This window comes from Mustela erminea, chromosome 11 (assembly GCF_009829155.1).
Source record: "Mustela erminea isolate mMusErm1 chromosome 11, mMusErm1.Pri, whole genome shotgun sequence".
Taxonomy (NCBI): domain Eukaryota; kingdom Metazoa; phylum Chordata; class Mammalia; order Carnivora; family Mustelidae; genus Mustela; species Mustela erminea.
The window spans coordinates 12,634,187-12,654,640 of NC_045624.1; the positions used below are offsets into that span (position 1 = coordinate 12,634,187).

A 20,454-nucleotide genomic window follows, 5' to 3' on the forward strand; every position below is an offset into this window, starting at 1 on the left:
TGCCTCTTTCTGTATCACCAATTATCCTAGTCTTGAAACCAAAAAATGACTTCTCTTCCTCTCCTTCAACCAACCAGCCAGTCCGCTATCTGATGCTGGTAACAGCAAGCACTTACGGTGGGAAGCCATGAGCCAGGCACAGGACCAGGCACTAGGACATGCATCAGCTCACTTCATCCTCACACCTCACCTGCTAAGCAGACCTCATTACCCCAGACCCCACTACCCCAGAATGAGACCAAAATGCAGAGCTTAAGGATTTTAAGGGGCTTGATAGGGGTCGCAAAGCTACTAAGTAGTGAAATGCAAACACGTCTACCTGCCTACAGAACTCATGCCCACGTATCACTCACACGGTCAAGCCTCACTGCTTCCATTTAGTTTTCCATTCCCAATGCCACCACTCTGGTCTGGCCTCTCTCAGCTTGTATGTACACTATCAAAGTGCGCACACACACACCTGCAGCCTTCCCACGCCCTCCGTTCCAGGGTCTCTTGCCTAAGGGGGCTGCACTACGCTTCCTGAGCCCAACTTTGCTCATGACCCGCTCCTCTCCTTAAACGTCGTCACCAAGTCACCACTGCTCACCAAATGCTACAAACTGCCTACACAAAGACTTCCGGAATTGGGCTTTTCCTCCCATTCTACTGGGAAAAAAAAAAAAAAAAAAAAAAACCTAGAGACTGGAGTCTCTGGTGAAGTCAAACTCTTTGCCAATCTCCAAAAATACACTGTGCATTTCCATCTTCTGTCTCTGTATCAGCTAGCACACGGTCGCACTCGCTGAAGGCCCAACTCCAAACACATCCTAGTTAGGATGCTTTCTCCCACAAGGATGCAAAGCCAAAAGAGAAAAGAAGGGCTACTTCTGATGGAGTGCGTTCTTTGTGGCTGGCCCTTTTCTAAGAAAAATCAGCACAACAACCTGAGGAGATGGTTTCTGATCATCTCCAGTTTACAGAGAACTGAAGCCCAGCCATGGTGCATTGCTGGCAGGTGTAAAGTCAACATTCTAACCCATAGGGTCGCTCCTCCTCTTAACCGCGTGGCTCTAGTAACTCTCAGAAGCGACTGTATTGACTTTGTAATGGGTGGGCCAAGCCGATCGCCTCTAAATGCACCGATCGACCTTAATATCCCCCCAAACAGAACAACTCAATGCTGCATACTTTCTGACTTGATATCATAAGAAATCCACAACACACGGAGCACCTGGGTGGTGCAGTTGGTTAAGTATCTGTGGATTTCGGCTCAAGTCTTGGTCTCAGGGTCATAAGATTGAGTCCCGCATTGGCCTCTACACTGGGCACAGAGTCTCTTGAGATTCAATCTCTCCTTTGCCCCTCCCCCAGCCCGCTTGCAAGCTCTCTCTCTAAACAAAATATTTTTTTTTTTAATCTATAACACATGTATGAGGCATTCTCGTACCAAAAAATTAAACCTGAATCCAATTATGCCTCTGGAGCAGGGCTCCTCCAACTTCAGTATACACACAAATCCCCTGCGGACCTGGTTAAGTGTCCATTCGGACTCAGCAGGTGTGGGGTAGGGCCCGAGATGCTGCATTTCTGATCCATTCCCAGGAGTAACTGTGTTGCGGGGCCACAGTGCACACTTCAGATAGCAAAGCTCTAGCATCTGGGTCTGATCACCAGTTTCCAAGACACAGGAACAGATTAAACACCTCAGGACCAGGCTACAGTGAGGAGAGGGATGCATCTGCCTCAGGTGCAAAATTTAGGCCAAAAAAACCACAATGGGGACAAATATTTTAATACAATAATTTTAAAAATCAAATGAATGCAAAGACCCACAATGAACAAAACATCACAGTTTTAACTGAAGAGAGAACCAGGAGCACTGATTTTTCTTCTCGCCTCAGGCTACAGGACTCTGCACAGCACTGACCGATGTAAGTTATCCACCAAATCTTGAGTATGAGAAATTCTCCAGGGCAAATGCTATAAATACTATGGAAGAAGGAGGGGGTTAGTTTGTGAGGCTTAAGAGACAGGCACTAAATGCATGTGTGAAAATTTGTTTTGATACTGATGTGAACAAAACCATAAAACAAAGAATCTAGGGATAATAGGTAAAAATATAAACGGGCTGTATATCAGAGAACATGAAAGACTTAATTTTGTTAGATTCATCATAATGGCAAGATTTTTTTAATTCCTTACTTATTAAAGATAAGGAACCGAAGTATAAATGATATAAGCTAGAATTTCTGGCATCTATGTAAAATATTCCAGAAAAAAAAAAAGCAGAGAAATGAAATGAGATTAGTAAAATGCTGATATTTACTGAAGCTGGGTGATGACACATGGGGATTGATTATCCTCTTCTAATTTTTATACGATTAAAATTTCCATAATAAAAAAAAAACTTGACAGTAATCCTTTTTTTTCTTAGTCACCCCTAACATTCACTTTGTACCCTCACACAGGACATAGCCCAGAGTGCCTCACACATCTGTAATAAAAGTAACTGCTTTTTTTTAATCTGTGCCAGGAGCTGTGAATATATGTCCTAAGTGTCCCAGTATAGTGCTGCCAGATACTATATGCACGAATAAAGTGGAGTTTAACAAACTGTGCCCAAAGTCACACATCCAGCAAGTGACAAAGAGAAAGCTCGGACCCAGACCCACCTGGCTCAGAAGCCCAGATTTGAAGCACTACCTTCTAATACCTGCCTTATGCCCTATGGGGCCTACAGCAGAAGACAACCTCAGCTTATGATTCTTCATTGTTCTCATGCTCCCTTAGACACAGAAGCCATTGCGAGCGGTTAACATGAGGACCACCTGGCTTGGAATCACTGCTCTAATACTTACTAGCTGTGTGACCTTAGGGAAATGACTTAATCTTGCTGTCCCTCAGTTTCTTCATCTGTACAGGGCTATTAATCTCACACCAGTATGAGATTAATAATCATCTCAAAGCTGCTCAGAAGATAAAATGAGTTAATAAACATAAAGTGCTTAGAATTGTGTCTGGTACGTGACAAGCACTGATTAAGTGTTAATGATTATTAACATTACTAAGTTCTCAATAAAACTGAATGACACTGAAACACACAACCACCCCCCGCCCCAGGCCAACTTACAACCACTTATTTTTACTTCTAAGGAATTTTTGGCCACAGACCTTGAAAGGTGGGCTCCCACCCAACTTATGAAAGTCAATGTATAATAACCAAGATGAGTGTTTCTATATTCAGTGGCAGGGGGGGGAACTCCAATATTAATAAAAACCTAGGGACACATGACCCAAGATCATCACTATAGTATCGTATTTGCTTTGCAAGTTTCACATTGAGGGATTCATAGTGGTTATGGGACTTTAAAATCTCCAAGGATCGGGAATTCTGGCCAGGAAGCTAGACGCCCCACAGAAAACCACAGGAGGGAGCCAGGGGTTACAGGCCAAGGTTGGGGGCAGACCCAGCGCCAGAGCATGGAGCCAAAGGACTCCGCTGAATGCCAGGAGCCAGAAGGAGCAAGAGAAGGGCTACCGCTAACTGAGGCAAGAGTCTTTGTTGAGATGCTGTGCCAAGGCTCATGCACCAAAATCACTAGGAGAGAAACCAGAGCCGGGATAAGCAAAGACAAGATCTCCAGTGAAAGGAACAATCTGAGCTTAAATTAGATGCAGAACAGCGCAGACCAAGCTAGCTGGAACTGCTTCGCCCTGCCTCTCTTGTGGTTACGTTCTGTGTTCGAACTGCACCTTCCAAGCTGTCTGGTTACACACGTCAGGTAAAATAAGTAAGGCTGAGATGCTATTGGACCATCTGGCACATCTTTGCTTCCCTTCCTCACTAGCGGCCTCTCGAATCACTAGCTGCCCAGTTACCAGAAGTAATTCATTTTAACTCTCAAAGTACTGGACATACAGTGCATCAAATTTACTCACAATTACTAGCATTTATTGAGCCCTTAGGTCTACCAGGACGATGCTAAGAACTTTACCGTGACCCACCTGGTCCTTCCATAACCAGTGCGGCGCTGTCATCAGCCCTCTCTACAGGGCGGGACAGCGCGGAGGCTCAGGGAGCGGCGGTCACGCCGCCAGGACGCATCCGTTCTGACTCCAGAGACAACTTTAGACTCCACTGCCTCCTGCCTCCTTTCTCCTGCGCTTTCTATGAGCAGATTCCTCGCCACTACAAGGGTGAGAAACAAGGGGGACGACCGCAGGTAACTGTTGGCATGGTGACCTGAAGGACCGGACCGGGATTTCCCCCAGGGAGCCCAGAAAGCTCGAGAAGAGCAGTTGAAGAGGAACGAGCAATACTTAGATTCTCTTTACTTCAGCAAACAGGGTCATTTCCTCCTCTTCAATTGCCCTTATGGAGTCCTGAGAGCAGTCCCTGCTGCTCCTGCCGACGCCTGCAACCAGCTGCAGGGGAAGGAGGCAGAGGGAAAAGCATCACAGGGTTTTTTTTTTTTCCCTTGAATGTGAAGGGAAGGGAGGGAAAAAAAAGGAAAGGAATTCCCAAGGGAGAAGAAAACTTACAGTAACCATGGAAAAGAGCCTGCAAATAAATAATACCTGGGTCAAAAGACAAATTCAAGGCAGCAGCCAAAAATGGGGCAGATAAAAATAAATATGTGCAACCTTTTCCAATTCTGTTGCAGAAAAAAACTTTTCCTTAGAAAAACCACGACCCTTATTAAAATCTTAAAATAAACATGAAAATACAGGGAATTGTTATTATTCTCATGTGAATCCTACATCAGGAGATACTATTTTCCTTCCAAAGGGAAGAAAAAAGTCAAATGCACATAATAAAACAATTTGTTTTTTAAAATGTATAAGATATTATATTCACCCATCTTAGAAATAAAAAACAAGTAATTTAAAATTCTCTAAGATGTTAGCAATTATTATATGCTTATCATGTAGATACTGCTGAGCACTATAAAGGAATAAACTACGGATAAATCCAACAGCACAGATGAATCTCAAAGCCACTGTGCAGAGAGGAAGAAGCCTTTCAAAAAAGAAGGCATATGGGGCTCCCGGGTGGCTCAGTTCGTTAAGTGTCTTCATTTGACACAGGTCATGATCTCAGGGTTCTGAGACCGCACGCATGAAAATAACCAACCCAGACCCAGATAAAGAGTAATTATTCAACACATTGTTGAGTAGTTGTTGCTTTTCTTTCCTCTTCATCAAATAATGCCAGCCCTAGGACACATTTTTTGAGTTACCGGCCAGGTGAAGAAGAGTAGAAGTGTTTGGGAGGTGGGAAGAACACATGCAAAGGGGAAGAGAAGGCTAACAGAGCAGGCCTTCTTTTAGAGACTTCTGGAACACAGGACAAGGTGATAGGCAATGGAGGTGGGACAGGAAGGGACCAGGAAAAGACTAGAGAGGAAGACCAGGGCCAAATCACAAAGGGCCTCTATGCCAGACTGAAGAATTGGGTCTTTGTCCTCTAGACCCTGGAGAGTCGTTTACAGGTCATCTGCAGAAGGAGGCTATGATCTGAGTTCTCTTTTGGAAAGAATATTTTGATGGCTGGTCACATGATATAACCCCAGGACCACTATTTGCAGACAATGTCAAGAGAAGCAAGATAAGGACCTTTATGATACCCTTATGATACTGTACTTGAAAATAGCAGTGTGGGGCGCCTGGGTGGCTCAGTGGGTTAAGCCGCTGCCTTCGGCTCAGGTCATGATCTCAGGGTCCTGGGATCGAGTCCCGCATTGGGCTCTCTGCTCAGCAGGGAGCCTGCTTCCTCCTCTCTCTCTCTCTGCCTGCCTCTCTGCCTACTTGTGATCTCTCTCTGTCAAATAAATAAATAAAATCTTTTAAAAAAAAAAAAGAAAGAAAGAAAATAGCAGTGTGGTTATGATCACCTCAGCCAGGTGTGGAATGAGCATATCAGAACCTAGGAGAGTCCAACATCAAAGGGATAAGCAGATTGAGAAATCACCTCCAAGTAGCTAAAAAACATAGAGTCAAGAAGAATCAATGTGACAGAAATTGATTGAAAAGTATCCACTGAACTTGACAACCAAGAAGCTATTAATGACCTTGACAACAGTAGGTTCAATCAAATGATGAAACAGAAATCAAATTTTACTAAGCTTATTCTTCTGTAAAGGTAGAGACTGCAGAGGTGGCGTATGCTTTCAAGAATGGCAAAAATGGAAGAAGAGACACAGGGCAGTGGATAAATGGAAATACAAAGTTGAGAGAGGACATGTTCAAGCCACAAGGAGTTTGACAAGTAGGAGGGAAAAACAGGAAGGGTGAGACTAAACATAAAGGGAGGGACGGGCTAACCACTGGGAGAACAGGATTTAGATCCGCACTGGAGGGGCTGGCCTCGGGCAGGAGGATGGTGACCTTGCCCAGTGAGACAGAAAGGAAGATTATAAATGTGTGTGCAGGGCATGGGGAAGAAAGAATGTCTGAGACCTGGAGGAAAGGCAGCTGGCTGGGGAAGAAGGGTTGAGGAGAGTGTTCCAGGAGGGCTCCATGTGTAAAGACCCTCCAAGGAACCCTGAAATAGAACTTCACGGAAAGAGACTTCTTCCAGAGTGTGACCTGATAATTCTACACACCAAAGTGTAGATGTGGCGAGGCTGGAGACGTATACACTTGGGGCCAAGTCATGTAAACTTGAGTCTAAAAGCAGCAGTCCTCACTTCTTTTTTATTTATTTATTTTGTTAAGCAGTCCTCACTTCTTGAAAGATCACTCTGGCAGGGTGGGGAAATTAGATAAGAAACAGGCAAGAGTACCTGTGAGGAGAGAACAGTTAGGATACATTTAATACCAATCCAGGCCAGGGATGACATTTTGGTGGTGGTGACAGTACAGCAGCAAAAAGAAAACTGAACACATTCGGAGATGTAGAAGAGGCAAAACGCACTTAGAACGCATGGCCTGAATGTGGGAACGGAGGAGCAAGGACCGTCACGGGGTGACGTTCAGGTTCTAGTTTGGGAAGCCAGAAAACGGTGAGTGGTACTGATCACTGAGAAGGGTGGAGGTGGCAAGAGCGTCCTGATTTTCAAGTCGCTGAGCTTTAGGCACTGGAGAAGCCGGCAAATAGATAAGTAAACAGCTGAACACAGATGTAGGTCTGGAGCTCTGAAGAGGTCAAAATGCTAATGAACCTGGGATTTGCCGACTACAGCTGGAAACTGCAGGCACTGTAAGGAGAGATCACAGAGGGAGAGGACGTAGTGTGAGAAGATGGCCTGGAGCAGAGTCCTCGAGAACCACTTCCCTCAGGCCGGAGTGGAAGGGAAGGGCACGCCAAGAGAGCCAGAGAGCGACAAACACCCACACATCAAGGAGGAAGAACAGGAGCTGGTGAAAAAAAGTACTTCAAGGACAGTCAACTGGGTCTGGAGCTGGGCTATTAAAAAGGATGGGGACTAAAACTGGTGAGAATAATTCTAACCAAGACTGGATAGGAGAGAGAAGGAGTAGGAGGCTGGGAAACGGACAAAACCAACTCGAATGGCTTAACTGTGCAGGAGAAGGAGCGAGAGCCCGAGAAGGCTGGGAGGGCGCGTGAAACGTGCAGCTGAGAAGTGGGTGATGTGCTGAATCGAGAAATTAGGATCGGAAAAAAGTGAAGAAAGTAGAGAGAGTGACAGATTAGGAAGGAACTGGAGGAGGGCCCAAGGGACAGGAAGTCTTGGTGACACTGAGAAAGGGAACTAAGGTTAGGAAATGAATAATGGCAGACTGGGGGACTCGGACACCGATGCTCCAGATTTCAGGAGCGGAACAGGGGCAAGTGACGATAAGGTCCTCAGCCCCCAAGGGTAGAGGAAGTATCTGAACAGAGCCAAAGGCCACATATGGAAAACCTATACTCAACAGTGAAAAACAAAGCTTCTTCTTAAAGATCAGGAACAAGGCAAAGATCTCACCACTTCTGGTCAACGTGGTTTTGGAAGTCCTAGCCAGAGCAATTAGGCAAGACAAAGAAATCAAAGCATCTAAATTGGAAAAGAATAGAAATTATCTGTTTGCAGATGACCTCTAAAGATTCCACACAACAAACCACTGGAACAAATTTAGGAAAGTTGCAGGATACAAAAATCAGCACATAAAAATCCATTATTTTTATACACTCACAATGAACAAGCCAAAAAAGGAAATTGGGAAAATAATCCCATTTACAATAGCACCAAAATATAAAATATTTTGGAATAAACTTAACCCAAGAAGGTGAAGGACTTGTACACTAAAAACTATAAATCTGCTGAAAAAATGTAGAGACACCAATAAATGCATGCTTGTGGACTGGAAGACTTAATATCACAAAAATGTCCATATGACCCCAAATGAGCCACGGATTTAACACAATCCCTATCGAAATCTGTGGCATGTTTTGCAGAATAGAAAAAAAAAATCCTAAATTCATATGGAACACAAGGGACCCCAATTAGCCAAAATAATCTTGAAAAGGAACCAAGTTGGAGGCCTCATACTTCCTAATATCCAAAACATATTACAAAGCTTAAAAGCTGGTGGTGTTGGCACGAACATACAGACCAAAAGAACAGAGAACAAGTGAGTAAATAAACAAATACTTTACATTTATGATCAACTGATGTTAGACAAGGACACCAAAACAATGTAATGGGGAAAGGGCCAAAATGGATTAAAGACCTAAATATAAGACCTAAAACTATAAAACCCCCAGAAGAAAACACAGGGGGAAAGCTTCGTAACATTGGATTTGGCAGTGATTTCTTAGGACACCAAAAATAAAGGCAACAAAAATAGAAATAGACAAATAGGATTACATCAAACTTAAAAGCTTCTGGGCATCAAAGGACACCATCAATAGAGTGAAAAGGCAACCTATGGAACAGGAGAAAAATATCTGCAAATCATGTATCTCATAATGGGCTAAAGAAGCTCTACAGTTTAACAACAACAACAAAAAACCAGGGAAAGTGATTTTTAAAGACAGGCAAAGGATTGAACAGACATTTCTCCAAAGATAAACAAATGGTGTCTGAACATTTGAAAAGATGCACAGTATTACTAATCATTAGGGAAATGCAAATCAAATCAAAAGATGCTGTACTGTGCCCAATAAGATGGCCACTATCAAAACAAAAACAAAATAACAAGTGTTGGGAAGGATGTGGAGAAACTGGAAGCCTCCTGCAGTTGGTGGGATTGTAAAATGGTGTAGTCACTATGGAAAAGCATAGGGCTTCCTCAAAAAATGAGAACCACCTTATGACCCAGCAATCTCACTTCAGACTATATACCCAAAAGAACTGACAACAAGATCTGGGAGACATAACTGCACACCCAAATTCACTGTAGCAGCATTACTCACAACAGCCAAGAGATGGAAGCAACCCAAACGTTCATTAACAATGAATGGATAGAGAAAATGTGATTATATCCATGCATAGAACAAAATAGGATCCAGCCTTTAAAAAGAAGGAAATCCTGCCATAGGCTGCAATGTTAATGAACCTTAAGAACATCATAAGTAAAATAAGCCTGTCACCGAAAACAAACACTGTATGATGCCACTTATCCGAGGGACCTGCGATAGTAAAACTGAAAGAAACAGAACGTGGAATGGTGCTTGCCAGGGGCTGGGGGTGGGGAGAGGAAATGCAGAGTTGTGTTTAATAGGTAGAGAGTTTCAGTTTTGTAAGATGAAAAAATTCTAGAGCTCTGTTGCACAATAATGTGCGTCTACTTAACACTACTGACTGCACACTTAAAAACGGCCAAGGTGACAAATCATGTGCTTTCTACTACAATTTTAAAACAAAAAGACCACATAGTACTACAAAATACAAGAGAAAAGTTTGAGAAAAGGAAAAGCAACAGAACAATAGGGCTTGCATCCTGAACACACCCTTGATTGTCAAGGGTGGAAACAGAGCAAAATGAGGCCTTTTGAGCAAAATGAGACTCCAAAGGCATTTTGGCTCTAGCAGTTTCAGAGCTAAGTAATTACTAGGGTATCTACAAGACATCCTGGACAGGGTACATGGATACTGCCTCAATTCTTCACCTAGCAGCAGAAACGGCTGTGATCCTCAGGGATCATTTCTTGCACGAGCTGTGGCTCGGCCTGGGGGCTTCTGCAAAGGGCATCCTAGTGCCCATGTGGCAGGACGTGTAAGGACTCAAGGATGGTTAGAAAAGGGAGAAAAGGCACACATTATGTTTCATTTTCCATTTGTCGAAACATTTCCTCCACCTATTTTTTTTTTAATGTATTACAAATTTTAAGCTTCTCAAGTCTGTTCTTTACATGCTAGCTAATGGAATTCAAGCACTGAGCCTTGAGAATACTTAGGGGGGAGGGGGGATCTGTTCCCTTTAATCTACAGCTGCCAAAAAACTCAATACCATGGTGCATCCTAAGATTATCTCTGACCCATGCAAAGGTGAACTAAGACAGTTTACAGAAGTATCAGTATGAATCTCCTTTCCACTGTGGAGACTTCTTTACAAAAGCTGTTTTCTGTTTAACAAAGCAGTCATTTAAGACACCTAGATGGATTACAGAGTGCTGTTAAATACTTGAGATGTCACCTTTAATCCCCAAAAGATGAAAATTTAATTGGCTCTCATAATTATTTATATAATTTTACACAAAAACTTTCTTTAAATCTTATTACCATGTTAAACCAGAAGGGAGATCTGGCACTTTCTTCTCCCTTCATACCTAGAGGCTAATAAAACCCATGGCTGTTGAATTCCTTATTCAAACAAAAGATGTGAAAGTCTTTGTCTCATTTCTATTAACCCAGGCTAATGGGATAAATGTTGGAAAAGCCACAGGGGCTGGAGCAAGCGGATTCAGTCAGGGTCTAACAGCACCCGTGGTAACAGATCAAGAGACAGTAGTAAGAAACTGAAAGAATAAAATCACAAGGAGACACAGGGGGTCAATCCCTGTCTACTAAGAGTCTGGGAGGGAACTTCTCAATTTCCTCAGCTTCCGATCTCACTACTATATATCTACTGTCGTCCAGTGTTAAAGACACCGCACCGCTATAGTTACAGTTTTCCTGAACTGGTTACAAGAAGCCCGTGTCTTTATGGCTTTAACACTTAATTTTCTTTTACACCACAATGTGCTACAGAGACAAGATTTTGACCGTAGGCCCTTTTGGGTGGTTTTGTCGTTGGAGGTGAAGGTGGGGTGGGGCTGTTACTTACCAGTGCTTTCCATATAGCCAATGGCCTCCCCATGTCAGCAGGCAGATCCCAGCTGTCGTTTTCTTCCAATGATTTCTAAGTGTTTTAAAGAACACGGTCATCTTCTCCTAAGGATTTGCTAGATTAACAGAGGCAGAAAAAGAAAAAGTAAGTACCCCAGCTCACTGTGTAGAGGCCCCTACCTGCCTTCCATGCACCTGTCTTTCTTCCCTCACTCCTACTCCTCCTTACCCCTTCTCTGGTCTCTTCCCATCTGCTCCCTTCCAGGCTCATCAACTTCATCTTCTCACTGCCCACCTGTCTTTCTTCTTTCTTTCCTCACTTGTTTCCACCTAAACTCACTGCTTCCCTCTCTGCTCACCCGAACCTCACGTATTCAAAGCAAGCAGAGACGTACAGAGAAGCGAATTCCAGGCTTCCCGCTTTTCCTTTCTCCCTGCAGTCACTCTACCACTGTTAAAGAGTATTTGTCTATTACATATAAAGGACTCTGAAGGGCTTATTCAAAATAAAGGAAAACACTAGGCCCTCAAAAGGAAAATAAGCAGAGAACATGCACAGAAAATTCACAGGGCAAATGCAAATGGCTGTGTGAAAATGCTCAACTTCTAGTTAACTGAAATGAAAACATGCAAATGACAAAGGATTAGTACCATTCACCTCTAAAACTAAGAAATGGTTACATGGTCATATTCACTGATGACAAAATAAAAGGAGAGAGACACACTCACGTACTCCTGTTAAGCAAAGTAAATTCACACAACTTTACTAAAAAACCAAGTGACAATATAGATCCTTACTCTGTTTTGCTTTTTCACAGCACTTATCATTTGATGATGCTTATTTGCTAATTTGTTTATGAGCTCATCGCACTGAAATGTCAACTCTGTAAGAATAAGGACTTTGTTCTGGTCACTGCTGTATCCCCAGTGCTTAAAATAAGATACAGCACACAATAGTCATTCAACAGCTAACTGGTGAATGTCATAGGGTTCAGGACATACTACCCCAATATGTGGCAACTTAGCATATTGAATATTTTAAGCTAAGGGAGTCTGAGAAAATGACAGAAGCAGGAAGGTCATTGTGACCTCCTCACCTGACCTTCTTCCCTGAAATCAGTCATAAAACCCTCATCTGTGAAATACACTCCCTGAACCCGGAAGAAAGGAACACCATCTCTGAAGACAAAGGATGCCAAGAAGAATCCTAACAAACAGGCCTTCCTTAGTTTCCCGTTTACTTTGATTTCCTCATACTCAACCTAACATATTCCTTCACAACTGTCCACCCTTCATCAAACCTAACTTTCTATCCACCAACCATCAGCCTGCTCCTTGGCTATAAACCTCAGTTGCCCACTTGTCGGAGGTGAGAGGAGAAACCAAGCCAGGGCTGTACTTGGGCGACTAACTCAATAAAAGTTTTCAATCATTAGATCTGTAGTACACGTTTGTGTAGAAAGGTGGCGTGTGCTGTTGAGAGAGTGAGTTTGAGATGCCCAGAGGATGTCCAAGTGGATATTCAAATGATCAGTGGAAGTCTGGATCTAGCAGTCTGAAGCTGGGAGAAACGAGGTAGAAGATACAGATTTGGGACTCGTCAAAGTTTGAGTGCAGATAAAAATCACCCAAGGCAAGGGTAGAAAGAGGGGAAAACACCAATGCTGTTACAGAGCAATCTGACAGTTGATAAAAGTCTGTTTTCATCCATGATTATCCACCCGTGACCCAGTGGAACTCCCTTTTGGCCACAAAATAGTGATTCGTGCATAAAAACATGGAAACACGCAGGCAATCTAGTGTAGTGAAATGAGCAGTGGTGCAAGGGTCCTGAGGCCTGAATTCCAGAGTCACTTTATGACAGGGAGAGCCTGGGTAAGTCACTTAGCCTCTACCGACTGGTCTTTCCCTGTTAGTCAAATGAGAACACAGCACCTGCTCTCATTATCTCAGCGGGCTGTACAAATCACCTCTGATGGGGCTGCGAATGCACATGACTCATTAGTAAAAAATGAGGATACTACACCTATCTGATTACGTCATTTGGCTAAAAAGATCACATCTGGAAGAACGGTGAATGCCCTTTGTAAATTTTTCTGGATTTAAGTTGTCATGGCAATTGCGCAAAATATAAGCCAAGAATGCATATTCCTTCTAAAGCACCCAAGAGAATTCGTCTTCCTTAATCTGAGTTAAAGTCTAAATTTTCTATGTTCAAAATGAACATCTCTCCTCTGTAAAGCGGGTTGGCCAGGGGGTTGGTTGTTCCCGTTGTTTTGTTTGTTTGTTTGTAACAACGCCCGAATTCTAATTGTACTGGGCCCTCCTCGCCGGGACCGAGGGGATTTTCTCCCTAGACGGCGAACCCCTCCCGGGTGGGCGCGGTCTAGGCATCTCTAGGAAACACAACCTAGAAAAGCACCGGGAATGAATGAAGCCGTCAGACGATCAGAAACGATTCTCCCCGTTTTGCAAATGAGGAAGCCGAAGCCCAAAGGGCAAGAAGAGTGAGTAAGGGTCACACAGGGCAGCGACAGCTCTGGTCCCAGAACCCAGAGCAGCTGACCCGCGGAGTGACACCCCGGACCCCGCCATCCCTCGGGGGGCCCCGGCTCCCACCCTCTCCCCGCCGGCTCCCGCGGCCCGCACGCCCGGCCCCCGGCCGCCGCCGCCGCCGCCGCGCCCCGGGCAGGCTCCCGCAGCTCCGTCCCGCACCCCGGAGCCCTCGGCCCGGCCCGGCGCCCGCGACCCGCTCTCCGCTCCCCGCCGCCGCCCCCCGCCACTCACCCGGGCCGCTCCCGCTCAACGCCCTGCCTTCCTGTGCGCTCCCTCAAGCTTCCCCCGCGCTGTGACGGGAAACCGCGCCCGCCGCGCCGGGGTTCCGCTGCGCTTCCCGACGCGCGGGGGTCGCCGCCCGGGGGCGGCCGGCGCTTTTCCTCCGCGCCGTGATTCGTCGCTCCGCAGCGTTTACCGGGAGCCACCACGGCAGACACTGCTTTAGGACCGGCTCTAAAGCGGACCGTGGATGAACGGGTCACGTTTCGATCCTAAGGGCGAGACCAACGCTCCACGAACGGCGTGATCTGAAGGGAGTGGGTGGGCGAGGCCTACGCTACGTCGGGCGGCCCGGGTTAGCCTTTCCGAGCGGGGCCGCTGATGGGAAGGAGAGGGAGCGGGGCCTGCAAAGACCTGGGGGAGGGAACAGCCGGGGCGAAAGCTCTAAAGCCGGAGGCAGTTTGGCACGGGGAGGCCCGGGCGGGCGAAGCCAAGGAGTCCGCCGGGCGGGGACGCGGGGGAGGTGGGCCGGGGTCGCGGTCGCAGGGAGTCCGCCCGTTATACGGAAGGAGAGGGCAGGAGTGGGGGCATTAAGCCAGGGCAATGATGGGATCTGGTTACTTTACATTTCTCCATGGCCACGTGCAGTGATAAATCCCGGAGGCGAGAGCTACCGAGAGGCCGGGCCCGCGCCGACCACCAGGCAGCAGCTCGAATTCCTCCCCCTCCCACCAGCGCCTGGCCCCTCCCCACCCCACCCCTCCGTTAGTGTTGGGACTAAACCGGTCCATGCACGCCTCTTTCTCACCTTCTTCCTTCCGTCAGCCAGCTTTGCCGGGTGTGGAGTGCGGCCCTGGGGATGCGCTCATGGACCACACCCCGCACGGTTCCAGCCTCCGGAGAGCTTGAATTCTAAGTTCCCCGTTTGCTACAGAGAGACACGAGTCCTTTCTGTCTTCCACTCCACGTACGTGTTAGGAACCATGAGAACATCCAGCGAGGTTTTGGCGAAATAATTCATACTCTGCCAGCTTCTCGTCCTCACTGGGCCACACTAGATCGTGGGAACTTGCTATGCCCTCTCTCCCGAGGCTCTGTCAGTAAATGAGGGAAGTGAGAAGATCATCGTGAAGCACATCTTGTAGCTATAAAATGTGATGTTGAAGGTATGGGAGATAGTTATTTTCGCTTCTCTTCTCCCAACCTCTTAGAACATTTGCTTTAAAATGAGTTGCTGAACTGCGTCCCTGTAAGGCTAGAAAAATCCGGGACTAAGGCGGGAGGGTCCAATGGGCAGACTGAGCTTTAGGGCTTCAACAAAACAGTGGTTTCCAAAAATGAGAAAAGTTCTGCTTGGATGCACATACCATAATTTTCCAATCAGAAAATCTAGAAAGAAGTTTTTGTCTTAAAACTTGGGAGAGGAAAACTTGATTTTGAGTTGGAACCATATCCTGTTGGAAAGATCAGGCATCACGAGGCAGATGCCCAGAAAGCCTGTGAAGAAGGGTGGCCGGTGTCTGCCACCTGGGAGAAAACCACACCCCTGGAGAGAAGCAGCCCCTCCAAGGAGGCCAAACACAGACATGCATAGCATCGCAGGCCTCACTCAGGAACATCCCTAATTGAAAAGCGCTCCCAGGGCCACACGGGAATATTTGTTAGTTTATGTTCTTTCTTTAATATGAAGTCTTCAATTCACTGTGGCCAGTACAGGGGTGAATGAGGATGGTGATGTCAGCCTGTTGTGTTCCCAGCAGAGAAATCTGGAAACAACTCCCAGGTTTCTGCATGGATTTTGAAACTAGAAAAGATGAGACATCTCTATGGAGTAAAAACCTCAGAACTACCCATGCAAAAGAAGAGGGGAGCAGTGGTGAGGGGCATGGTAGGTCTCTGAAAAAGAATTTCTGTTCTCTCCTATACTGCATGTTTGTATAGATAGAAACGGGGGAGCCTATGACTCAGATATGTCACCAGCAAATGGGAAATATCTGCATCAAAATAGGACTAAGTCATAAATTAGTCATAAATTCATCTTCCAGGAGTTAACTGTACCCATTACACGTATTTACTGACATTTTAATGCATTGTTGTAGTATCCCATTTAATTTTGAAGTTATATAACTCATGCTACTAATATTTTCCCTGTAGTAAGGCTACTATTGGCCCCTCAGTGAAGCTAACAATTATCCCCTCAAATCATTTCCAGAGGGACGTTGTCCCCTCATTCCCATCCTACAAGGGATTATAGTGAAAGCCACATCTTAAGCATGTGGTTTGTAAATCTGTAAGGACAGGACACAAATGATGCTGAAACATGGAAATTTCTCAAATGCTCTTCTCAGGCATCATTACCAGCACTGAGTGTTGGACATGGATATGTAACACCTGTTGTCCCAGCTGCTGGGGGTGGTTTGGGCAGACAGCCTTCAGCTGTCGGCCCCTCCAGGGACAGCTTCCAATGTGGTGAACCATCTTCACCAATGTCACTGCCTTCTGGAGGTGGCCCACATCCAGTGACTGATCTAGGGGAGAATTCAAAAGCTTGGCCACTTGGCCCAAAGCCAGACATCTCTGAGAGCCCCACAGCTCCTCACAGGGTCAGCTGAGGTTGTCTCAGACACAACCCAGCTCAGCTTCTCCCTCTGCCCAAGCCTGCGTCCTTCAACAAAAGAGTTGATGCTGAACACTGAACACTGTAGTAGAGAGAATAATGACCCCCCCCCCAGCCAAGATCTCCTTAACCCCTGGAATCTACTAATACTTTGCAGGGGTAATTAAGTTAAGGTTCTTGAGATGGGAAAATTATCCTGGAGTATTCGGGTGGGTCCAATGTAATCACAAGGTCCTTTTAAGAAGAAGACCTGAAATCAGAGTGGTGGGCAGTAAATGTGAAAATGGTAAATAATTGATAGGTTTTTGGATAATATTTCAGAAATCTGGGTGAAGGGTATACTGCCAAGGAGTGGCATCAGTTTAAGATATGCATAGTAATTCCTCCTCCAGTGCCAGTGATTGGATTAAAAATTGAACATGTAGCTCCATTTAGACCGAAGGGTCTTAAGGACGAGTCTGCTGAGAGATCTCAGGAAAGGTTTCATTCTCCTTAAAAGGGAGGAATTCAAGGAAGAGATGCTGATGAGCCTTACAAACTTTATGGTCATTATGCTCAGTGAAATATGCCAGTCACAAAAGACCACATACTATATGATTCTAATTCCATGAAACATCCAGAATTAGCAAATACGTAGAGCTGGAGAGTGGAGTAGAGGCTACCCAGGGCTGGGCTTGGGGGTGGTTGGGGAGAAATGGAAAATGATTGCTAATGGATCTGAGATTTCTTTTTGGGATGCAATGTGCGATGGTTGGCTGTGGTGACGGCTGCAGGACTCTAGGAGTACAGTAAGGGGACAATCACATGGTACGGGATGACTTTCTTCCTCAGACAAGATCATACGGGTGCATAATACCTAAAATTGCTGAGGTGGAGAAGCTGAAGGGACTCCATCTTAGAAAGGCTCTGTCTAGGGGCACCTGAGTAGTTCCATTGGTTAAGCATCCAACGCTTTACTTCGGCTCAGGTCACGATCTCAAGAGTTGTGGGATTGAACCCAGCATGGGGCTCCGTGCTAGGCGTGGAGCCCGCTTGAGATTGTCTCACTCCCTCTCCCTCTTCTCCTCCCCCAGCTGGCGCACACTCTCTCTCCCTCTCTACAAAAACAAAAGAAGTGCGCCTGGGTGGCTCAGTCATTAAGTGTCTGCCTTCCACTCAGGTCATGTTCCCAGGGTCCTGCTTCTCCCTCCCCTACTCCCCCTGCTTGTGTTCCTTCTGTGTCAAATAAATAAATAAATATCTAAAAAAAGAAAAGAAAGTCTCCATCTCTGCTGTTTTTCTGCTAAGAAAACTCGTGTTCTATATTTGCTTCTGAGCAAGCCAAAGAAGTGGTGTTCCCACTTCAAGGAGGAAACAAGAAAGTTAACCATTCTCTAGTTCTGCTCTAGGCCCCAAACACCTGATAACACCTAAGAAGAGCCAGTTCCTGCCCACGTTCCAGGACATTAGCCTCAGACAAACCTCGCTGATGCAGGCATCAATACCCCTACCATTGGTAATTTATAACACCTGTCATCCACCTGTCCCCTGCCTTTGATCAGACCCTACCCTGGATTCCTATGGGCATGTGTACCCTAGACCCCTTTGCAGTATAAACCTCTAATCCCAAGCGATGACAAGACTCATTCTCCTTTGCTTTCTGAGTCTCCCAGTCACTCTGTCTATCCTTTACCTGTCGCTCACACTCTTCAGTAAACTCAATTTTCACTTTCTCCAGCTTGCGTTTGAATTCTACCCTGTGTGAGGCCAAGGACCATCTTGACTAGTCCTGCAGGACCCTCCTTGGGGTGCTCAGACCCAGCCTGACCATGTCACTGCCACAACCCGTGCTCAGCCATGACGGGAACCAGTTTGGGCCAATGCCAACTCACAGAGGATGGGAGGCAAAGAGAGAAAGAACCTGGGTCCCCAATGACGTCATTGAGCCACATGGTTGGACTGTTTCTAGAGCTTGCTCAAACTCTGGACATCCTATTACAGGAAATAGTTCCTTTATTATTATTATATTCCTTTATATAATATATAATATTATTATTATGTTCCTTTATATAATATATATTCCTTTATATATTATTATCCTTCATATAATATATATTCCTTTATATAATATATATTACTATATTCCTTTGTGTGATATATATTATTTTATCCTTTATATAATATATAATAATAATATTATTGTATTCCTTTAACTATGCATAAGTCAGTTAAGAGTCAGGGTTTTCTGTTTCTTGATGCCAAGAGCACTGAACTGATGAACTGTAAGCCGAAGGCTATGGGTGGGTAGAAGACATAGTAGGGACAGTATTTTTTAAAAGATGTTAAGTGTTTATGAGGCATATAGGTGAAAGTAAATGGCAGATACTACTGGTATCAATGGTATGCCTTACCTTTTACTGTTCCTAATAACACTCTCCAGCCATTCCCCTGGACCCGTGCCGTGTTTGTTGTTGATAAATTCACTAACATGAAAAGAGTTCAAGATTCAGAAAAACTGATATAATGCTCGTCCCTACGTATAATAGCTTTATATGTAGCATCTCAGAAGAAATCTGCCTGCGGGAATAGGTACTCCCCAGGCAGAACTTCTATCATAGAAAATTATGTATGGATTCTTTTAACATTCATTTCTGGTTTGTTTACTTATTTTATGCCTACAGACTCCTCTTCAGACTACTCTGTTTCCCTTAGGAAAAAGTACAAAATGGTGTTCTTGTGGTATTTACGCTTAAAATCTCTTCCTTGTTGTGACCTTTACTATCCACTGCAGTTACTACAACCAGATTGGAGACATGTAAATGAGGCCTTTTGAGAAACCAGCAGGTTCCTAGGAGAGAGAATATCTTCCCAATGTAACACAGGGTTTTATACGACCCTCTGTAATGCTCATTCTTGCCCATATGGGCCCAGCTTTTTTCTGAATGTGACTTCTCTTATTAACGTGTCTCCTTGTCATTCTTTGCCAACTACTCCTCCTGGCGACATCTGGCACTTTCTAGCTGCCTATTTCATTTGATATAGGAGGGAAAAGTAACAAAGGTGGGGGCCCCACTGATGGCATCAAACAAGGTCTCCAATTCTGTTTTGCAAATCCCGGTCTCCCAAAGTAACTCAGTGCTAAGCATTCCAGAACAAGAAGGGGGTAATTCCATCTCTAATGAATTTTGAGTCAATTTTTTAAGACCTTATTTTTTAGAGCAATTATAAGTTCAAATTGGGAGGAAGGTAGAATAATTTTCTATCTATGCCTCTGCCCTTACCCTTGCTCAGCTTCCTACAATATCAACACTTCTCACCAGACTGATACATTTGTTACAACTGACGAACCTATGTTGACCCACCCTAATCTCCCAAAGTTCACTCTTGCTGCTGTACATCTTATGAGTTCAAAGAAAGTATAGTGACATATTTCCATCATTATAATATTGTACAGAATCATTCCACTGCTCTAAAAATCCTCTGTGCTCTGCCCCTTTAGCTCTCCCCACTCCCACCCTGGCAACCACTGATTGTTCCCTATTCCTAGCTTTACCTTTTCCAAAATGTCATCTAATTGGAGTCATACATTATGTAGCCTTTTCAGATATGTTTCTTTCACTTTATAATATGCATTTAACGTTCCTCCATGTCTTTTTATGGCTTGATAGCTCATTTCCTTTTAGCATCAAATAATACTCTGTTGTTTGGTTGTACCACAGTTTATTAATCTGTTCACTTAATAAAGGACTTCTTGTTTGCTTCCAAGTTTGGGCAATTATGAATAAATCTACTATAAACAGATGTGCAGGTTTTTGTGTGGACATAAGTCTTCAACCTCCCTGAGTCAATACAAGAAGCATTATTGCTGGCTCACATGGTAAGAAT

At 44.8% G+C, this 20,454-nt stretch overlaps 1 protein-coding gene across 4 annotated transcripts in view; it reads right to left on the minus strand.

Annotated features, from left to right (window-relative positions):
* AGK (acylglycerol kinase) overlaps positions 1–15,041 on the minus strand; it is a 72,867-nt gene extending 57,826 nt beyond the window's left edge. The window contains exons 1-2 of one of the 4 annotated variants that reach the window (XM_032303904.1): positions 14,782–15,041; positions 11,197–11,314 (exon numbers count right to left, since the gene is read on the minus strand). In XM_032303904.1, coding sequence (XP_032159795.1) covers positions 11,197–11,297 — 101 coding nt within the window. In that variant the 5' untranslated portion in view covers positions 11,298–11,314; positions 14,782–15,041. Of the gene's footprint in view, positions 1–11,196; positions 11,315–11,427; positions 11,580–13,817; positions 13,843–13,985; positions 14,112–14,781 lie in introns of those variants that run through there. The other 3 variants (XM_032303903.1, XM_032303906.1, XM_032303905.1) reach the window with 3 other exon arrangements.
* Positions 15,042–20,454: the final 5,413 nt, after the last annotated feature.